The sequence below is a fragment of the Photinus pyralis genome, unplaced genomic scaffold (assembly GCF_008802855.1).
Source record: "Photinus pyralis isolate 1611_PpyrPB1 unplaced genomic scaffold, Ppyr1.3 Ppyr1.4_LG3b, whole genome shotgun sequence".
Lineage (NCBI taxonomy): Eukaryota > Metazoa > Arthropoda > Insecta > Coleoptera > Lampyridae > Photinus > Photinus pyralis.
This window is the reverse complement of record NW_022170510.1, coordinates 14,884,308-14,891,865: the sequence shown is the minus strand read 5'-3', so window position 1 is coordinate 14,891,865 and position 7,558 is coordinate 14,884,308. Positions and strand designations below refer to the sequence as shown.

Below are 7,558 nucleotides of genomic sequence, written 5' to 3'. Positions count from 1 at the left end.
AATTGCGGGAAACAGTGGATTCTGCCGATGAAGTGCTAACAGCGAGCACGATTTGAATAGTTTTTTTTTGATCCCATGAATGCCTAATAAGTTACAGTTTCCCGAGAAGAGAAAACGGGAACGCCTCACGGCGCCCCTGTTCAATTTCAAAGGCGCCGCGGCGCACACTTTGGGAACCCCTGCTCTAGGGTATATTGACCTGTAGTTTTTGTTAGAAAATTTTTTCTGTAATGAGATAAACCAAAATAAAAAGGTTTGCGAGTTCATAGTACTCCTTTCATTCCGTTTTTGGTTCATGAAAATCGAACGGCATTTTAAGCTTTTCATAAAGTAGCCACATATGATCTAAAAGCCTTGTGTTAAGGAGTAATATGCTTACTCTTTTCTGACTGCACTTTTTTTTAGTGTATTTGTGTAACAGTTAGCTGGGCGACTTCTGTCATTAAGATGGGTGCAATTTGAAATTTGTTGTGTGATTGCGATTGTTTTAAAAAAGACACATTGCCAATCACTGTTCAAACGCAAAATTTGCAGCCAGATTTATCGAATAATACTTTTTTTTTAAAGGAAATTGATGTATTCGGAAAACTATAAGTTTTGCGTAGGTTAGACATATAATAGGCTAATGACCTTAGATGTCGATGCCTTTAATAAAAAAAAAATACAAACTTTCGTTAGTAGCTATTGACTGAATAAAAAAGGTACATAGTACATCGGTAAGATTACGAATATAATATGCATGCGTGTAAACGTCTCATTTAATATAATACCGCCGATTGGTTACAATAATAAAAATGTCTAAATGAAATTCTCTTATAATCGATTAGATTTTGTTGCTAAGCTTGAACGGTCAATTGACTAATTTTGTGTATGTTATTGAAAATTGGTGTGCAAAGCTCAAACGATGCAGATTATTTAGAAATTATATTGCTAATATTCTGACGCTACAAACGTGTATGGATTGTCAATACCACGACTTCTCGCTCTGATTGATGTATAAATTGCAATAGATACACCGTAATCTGTACACTAAACAGCTTATTGAAATTAATATACCTATTTAAATGCGTTACATCGGTTTGTGTCCAAACGTTCGACGTTATATTAATATAATAATTTAAATTGAATTAAACACCGCTAAAATACAATCCGTATTCGCTGTGCAATAAAAATTCGTTTTATTCTTACATAAGTGGACTTATATAGAATGCGTCAAATTAGCACGAATACAACTTTTATTTGGATTGCTATTCTTGACCTATTTGGGTATGTCGGTATGGAACTCTAAAGTAGTCCTCGCTTCCTAAAGTTCTAGTAATGAATATCGGAACTCTTGGAGATAGTTTCACAGTGACGGTATATTGATTTGTATACTACAGCATTGTACATACCTGGTACCGTATTAGTTTACTTCTGGTTTCAATTATCACTACGATGTCAATGCCATGTTCAAGATGTTTAAGTGGTATTACGTGTAAAGTATGCAATTCGTCTTACCTTTGAATTTATTTCTTTGATCTGTGTTACTTACCCTTTGGCGAAAGTTCATAGGTAAAAAAGAAAACATGTCATATGTGATAATATATTCACTACAGTAATTGTTAACATAGGTTACAACGTAAATTTAAAAGCACATAGCGTTCTGTATTAAATATTAAGCGGTTATTCTTGATATTATTGTCTCATTTCATTGACTAGAGGTTATTGGTATAAGCTAAGGAACACACAGGTGAGTATTGTCCTACTTGAAGCCTCATTTATTGTATAGATCTAACAAAAGTGAAACAATTCACTATTAAAATAGTTTTTTTTTCGTAAAGATATGCTTCAGGAAATATGTTGTTAGGTAAACATATATTGTAGGTATATATAATATATATACATAAATTATTGTCGCGGTATTTAAATATATAACATCACATCGTTTTATACAAGATATGAAATAGGTATGTTGTTTAACACCATATGCCCCCATTGATTTTCCTTATGCGATAATTCTCATATAAAATATTGACATACCAAGAACAGTCGAGTTTAATCCAAACTATATAAGATTAAATAGTGCAATTAATGGTCCTATTCACTTTATGAGGAGTTTATTGTCATCAAAATGTCGCACGGTATGAAGGAGTGAGTGAGATGAGTGTGCTAAAATAAAGTCTGGATTAAATTTGAGAGTTCGTGTAGTAGGTATTAATTTAGTGATTGCCCACGTATCGCAATTTGGAAAAGTGCGCATTGCGTTAGTTCGAAACGTATAGTTAAAAAACTCGGACCTAAACACTAATATTCTTCGAACTAACGCAAAGCAGACCCATGCACACTATACACTAGATAACATCTTTATAAATCTATAGAAAACTATTGTTCTTTTTTTCTAATTCAATTATATCTAAGGGTATAAAATATATTTAAAGCATTGCAGAGGTCTCCAAAGTCAAAAATTTATTGTCATGATCAAAAAGGTTAGACTTCAGAGACAGCTGTATACAATACAGCAGTATGCATGATCACATATAGAGGCGGATCGCTCGAACACTAGGTGAATTGTCACAAGATATCACTAGAGAACCATTCTAATGTTACATATTGTGCGTAGCTAGATTGTATGTGCCTTACCACAGTTTTAGTGTTAGCATTGAATTGTAGAAGCAAAAAATGCCACAACCGAGCATTTTGGAACCATTTAAATTGGCGTTATCAATTTAAGGAACCAATAATATTGTCGTATTTTTGGCAAAAGATTTGAAATGAGCGGATAACTTTTAAAATATCTGTTTCTCCGCGTAGAAGAACATCGATACATTAGTCAGAGTACTGAGCGATTTGCTGTAAAATCCATGGAATATATTTTGGTACAAAAGCATAAACTCCAGGAAGATGAGGGTGAGCACATTTGATTCCCCAGCTGACGATGCCTCCTACAAACCAACTTTCTGGATCATCTTTATCGCGACATAATAGTGGACCTCCAGAGTCACCCTAATATGATTTCTAAAATATTGACCAAAGTTACATATCATCTTACCTGGCACGCATCCTTTCCGCCCTCCTTGTATCCGGCGCATATCATTCCATCCGTCACGTTCAAATCCCTGTTTTCTAACCACACGTTGCACAGATCACGGTTTAGTACTGGTACCTCCACCTTATTAATTTCCGGTTCATACTCGGACACTGAAACAAGAATCATAAAATTTCATTAGATTAATACATAGAAAAATCCTTTGACTTACATCCCGTATCCTCTTTCTTTCCCCACCCTATCACTGTGCAAATGGTCCCCGGTGGCAGTTCTTGGTCGGCAGAAGGTAAACACACAGGTAGCAGGTGCTCATGAAACGTGACTTTTGTTGACAACTGTAAGGAAATCTTAAAACTAACGTTCAATTGAAACAAAACGTGTTACTTGAAAAAGAGCTACGTCGTTATCATGTGCGATTCCTAAGTTGTACATGGGATGTGGAACCACTCTTTTTACTTTCATTTTTTGACCGTAATACGAATGCGCGTACCTTCTTGTAATACCAAGTTGTATTGTCCACCCAGACACATCAGAATGACTAATTGAAAAAGAGATTACTAATCATCGCAGTAAAAATGCCGACTATTTACTTTCCAACGCAGTGCGATGCTGTTAATACCCACTGATCGGCAATTAACACACCCGCACAATAAAATATTTCCTCGGGTCCGCCCAAAAGAGCAGCTAGGAAAGGCCAATCTCCCGGTTTCGATTTTACACCTCCAACAATCCGTAGTGACCGTCTCTCAGCGTACGACTTCCGAGTCTTTCCACACACTGCAAAAAATTAATTTGCTTTCGTGTAATAACAAATAAGGTAAATCGATAGCGACGAAACGAGTTTTGAAATAAAAACTAACTCACTGTGGTTCGTACAGATTAAATCTACAGTCGGATATGCCGTACCGCTACACGATCCAAATTCCCTAAGCATATTCTTGGGTCGTTTATTTTGGTGCATTCTCCAAATAGCTGTTGTTTCTTGCACGGGGCGCGAAACATTAATATCCTTCCCTTTAAATAATCGACTTCCATTGGCATGTCTGTGATGTTACCATTGTGAAATATTTCAAAGGCGCTATATTTTAAACTTACAAATATCCGAGTAGAGAGCAAATTGCCGCTGGAGATGTAGCTTGATCCCAATGAGTTATGCAAGCGGGTGTCCACTTCTGAAGTTCAGGGCGAAATATTTCTAACTGGCCACGGCCCTCGTTCCCATTCCTTTCACTTAATCTTACTAAAATGTTGCTTTCTACATAAAACGGAATATTTTAAGTAAATATACTGACGGCAATTCCGTTCATCCTGTGCTAGCGGGCAGTCAATTTTGCCGTCGCACATTTGCTCTTGCGCTACACATTTATCGCTACCACAGTGTATCATCCCCTTTTTGCATTCATTACAATTAAGCTCGTCTGTTTGATCCTTACAATCAACATGACCATCACAAAGCCAATCTCTCGGTATACATCTTTTCACATCACACTGAAATCCCGATGGGCATACTGAAAATAGCGTGTGAAATATGTTTATATAATTAACTATAACGAATTACTGGGCTTTTGGGAACGAATTTTTGCCTCCTTTACTTCGTGGTGTCCTACACACACTTCGGGATCGGGAGACTCGGGGAACAGATAGCACTCTAAATAATCGGGTAAAGCAAGACCAAATACATCCAAAAAGAATCCGCAACGTCTTTTCATTTCTATAAAAAAGAGATCGTAGATACAGGTTTTTTTTTAAATGTGACGTGCGCACCTAAACACAGACTTCGACATGGACGAACAACAATGCCTCCCGTACCACATTTAGGGACAAAAACAGAGCAAAGAAACAACGCCGCCAATTCGTAACAACGCACATCTACTACTGCGTCATACACTTCCAATTCGTGCTGGGCGTCTGGCTGTCCAAAGTGTCCCATATAATTAGGAAACACGGTGAAGTTATAAGGAACTTTATGTTGTTGGCAAAATCCTACTATTACCGGTAAGCAAATCCCCGGAGCGGGATTAGCATCACTAGACTCAACAGTTGTAATTCCAAGCGTAATATTATTTGTAGTATTAACTATATGTACTGATGCGGGATGAGCTGTTGAAACTAATTGTTAGAATGCTTAAAATATTTTCTAAAGCTATACCTTTAAAATATGCGGCCATGCCACCACCAATTGCTATTAGAGCAACGGCGTTCATCACAACTTGAGCAAAGCGAAATTTTATTCGAACTGTTCCGATATACGGATGATTTGATGACCGTCTAATATCCCGTATAATCTACAAGAAACGAATTAAAACAATTTTTGAAAAAGTCTAGCCCTTACTCTGTGATGTAAAGACATATTTGATCCATTGTGAAACCTAACTATTGTCTGCAAACTAGCTGGGGTAGACGCACTTTTAGTTAACGGGGAGTTTGTACTTTCTTCTTGTCCATTTCCGTTCGCTGTTTTTACTTGCGTTGAAATTCTATTTGGCGTACGGGGAGGTAATAAAGGCGTCTCCATAGTTTTGCTTGTGTAGCTTGGGGAAGAAGTTTGACTAAAACTGTCGCTTGATATGCTAGAGTCTTGTCTGACGCTGCCTTTGTTTGCCTGCTGAGGAGTTGCCTTAATCGTTGATCCAGTGGATGGCTTTTGAGTGATTTTTGTAACAGGTGGTGGCGGGGGTCCCGCCGGAGGGGGCGGAATTTTACCAAATTGGTGCATAAGATGATTATCGAATTGAAATACACAATCGTTACTACCAATTTGGGGTTTTCCAACGACATGTTTAGTTGGCTCTATCTTTGACTTTGGATTGTTCACTAATTTGTTAGCTAGTCGAGATCCGGGACTTCTGGGGGGAGGTGTCGGAGGATTGCCCCTGCTTTTTTGAGTCGGGGGGACGATAAGCAACGGATTATTACTTGTGAAGTTTGGTTGAACGTTTCCGGGAGCCGGTGTTTGCTCAAAAAAGCGTTTAGGAACTGCAGGGGGCCTTGAAGATTGGATAGGTGGTGGAATCTGCATAAAGTTACATTACTGTCGGTGTTTGAAAGTAATTGATGTAACTTACGGTAGGGATCACTTCACTTGTTGAACAATTATGTGCAGAGTGTCTTCGAGAGTATAAATTTGTGTTAATAGGGAGAAGTGTAAGAATAACGGGCTGAACTTGAGTAGGCTCATCACTTAAAATAGTAATTACGTTCTCCGGTGTCGAATTGTCCCATCTATCCAAATAAACAATACTAAAAGTAATATTGGAAAAAGCAGCCTTACCTCGAACACGTTTTGTTTGTTTCTAGCTGAGTGATACTATGTCGATGTTGGCCACGCATATTTTGTCGTGCTACAGCATATTTTATTTGCACGTTGATGGCTTCTTTTACCTGTATAAGAATTCAGTAGGTTTTTATATTAAGAGAAAAAATATTTAGATGTAACTAACTTGTACGGATATTTTCAAAAGTTATCGTTATTAAAAATTACCATGATTGATACCTATATGTACGGTCACTGACCTACACCACATATACGACTCACCTGTAGCGGTGTGCGCGTGTAACTCGCGTGGTGTCAGCGATACGTAGCAACTACAGCGTGGCGGCATGTGTGTACTACATAAGATTGCTACGAACTACGAGTTTGCGCTACAACCCGGCCGCGAGCCCCCACCCTGGATAACGCTCGATGCAGCGCGGATACCCGCGGACGGCGTAAACTTACCTGTATTTTAAAATTTGTGATGAATATTAAGATTAGATCGATTTGCTTTTGAGGAAATTATCCCTAATTCAGCCAAACATTTTTCAACCATGTAATTTACTTCCTCTGCGAGAATAATGAAATTAGGTTTCGTTATCTTACAGATTACTATAAGTAAGGGAAAGTTGTCGTTTCAATTTACTGTGTAAATTATTTCTATTAAAAATCGATTGCAGCGTAATAAGTTACTTAAACGTATAGCCCTAAGCTTAAAGAGTCAATCTCTTACGCTTGCTTTCTCGAAAAAAAATTCAATTTTGCTCGCTTCTTTTACATGGCGTGGCGTAACTAATTTACATAGGTTCTTATTTAATTGTTACGTAAACATACATGTGCGGTTTTATTTCACTTATTCGGCTTCATTTTATTAAATATTTACCCGAAAGGGGAAAGTGAGAAAACTTTTGCTTTTGAACGTTGATAAGTGCGCTAAACATGTTTACATTTAAATGAAAGCTACTGAATTCCATACAAGTTTATTACATCTAACTTCTCTGATTACTACAATATTCGCACATTTGAGCATTTCATCTTAATTAATTTACCCTTTCTCTTACGCGAAAAATGTTCAACTACATTTACCTGCTTCGGCCACCGTCACTAAAAGTTCCAACAGTCACTATTGTAACATCACTAAATTAAATTAGTTTTTGACAGTGTCTATGAATTCGCGACTTGATTTAATTAAAACTCGCGTGCTTGCGCAATAATTAAACTAATCTAGACGATGAAATGCCCTAATATGAGTTTCAAATTATATCAATCCAGGTTGTTTA

The 7,558-nt window shown here is 37.3% G+C and overlaps 1 protein-coding gene across 3 annotated transcripts; it reads right to left on the bottom strand.

Annotated features, from left to right (window-relative positions):
* Nucleotides 1-1,568: 1,568 nt before the first annotated feature.
* Nucleotides 1,569-6,643, bottom strand: LOC116167398 (atrial natriuretic peptide-converting enzyme-like). 3 transcript variants are annotated; one of them, XM_031482751.1, is made up of 15 exons: nt 6,561-6,643; nt 6,297-6,406; nt 6,091-6,247; nt 5,358-6,038; nt 5,175-5,310; nt 4,790-5,125; nt 4,584-4,736; nt 4,318-4,533; nt 4,121-4,265; nt 3,890-4,068; nt 3,616-3,802; nt 3,410-3,563; nt 3,237-3,360; nt 3,029-3,177; nt 1,569-2,982 (listed from the first exon to the last, which is right to left on the bottom strand). In XM_031482751.1, the coding sequence occupies exons 2-15, from the start codon at nt 6,353-6,355 to the stop codon at nt 2,806-2,808; spliced, it is 2,853 nt and encodes a 950-aa protein (XP_031338611.1). In that variant the 5' UTR covers nt 6,356-6,406; nt 6,561-6,643; the 3' UTR covers nt 1,569-2,805. The 3 variants fall into 3 exon arrangements, with proteins under 3 accessions (XP_031338611.1, XP_031338612.1, XP_031338613.1); XM_031482752.1 differs by having other exon boundaries at nt 1,569-2,921; XM_031482753.1 differs by lacking the exon at nt 1,569-2,982 and having other exon boundaries at nt 3,036-3,177; nt 3,516-3,563.
* Between the last annotated feature and the right edge of the window lie 915 nt (nt 6,644-7,558).

Excerpts from the sequence above, each read along its gene's own strand:
- LOC116167398 (XM_031482751.1), bottom strand. The coding sequence starts at position 6,355 with ATGCGTGGCCAACATCGACATAGTATCACTCAGCTAGAAACAAACAAA. Across the intron at positions 4,266-4,317 it reads ACAGGATGAACGGAATTGCC|TAAGATTAAGTGAAAGGAAT; the intron begins GTCAGTATATTT and ends GCAACATTTTAG. Across the intron at positions 3,361-3,409 it reads ACGACGTAGCTCTTTTTCAA|TTGTCAACAAAAGTCACGTT; the intron begins GTAACACGTTTT and ends ATTTCCTTACAG.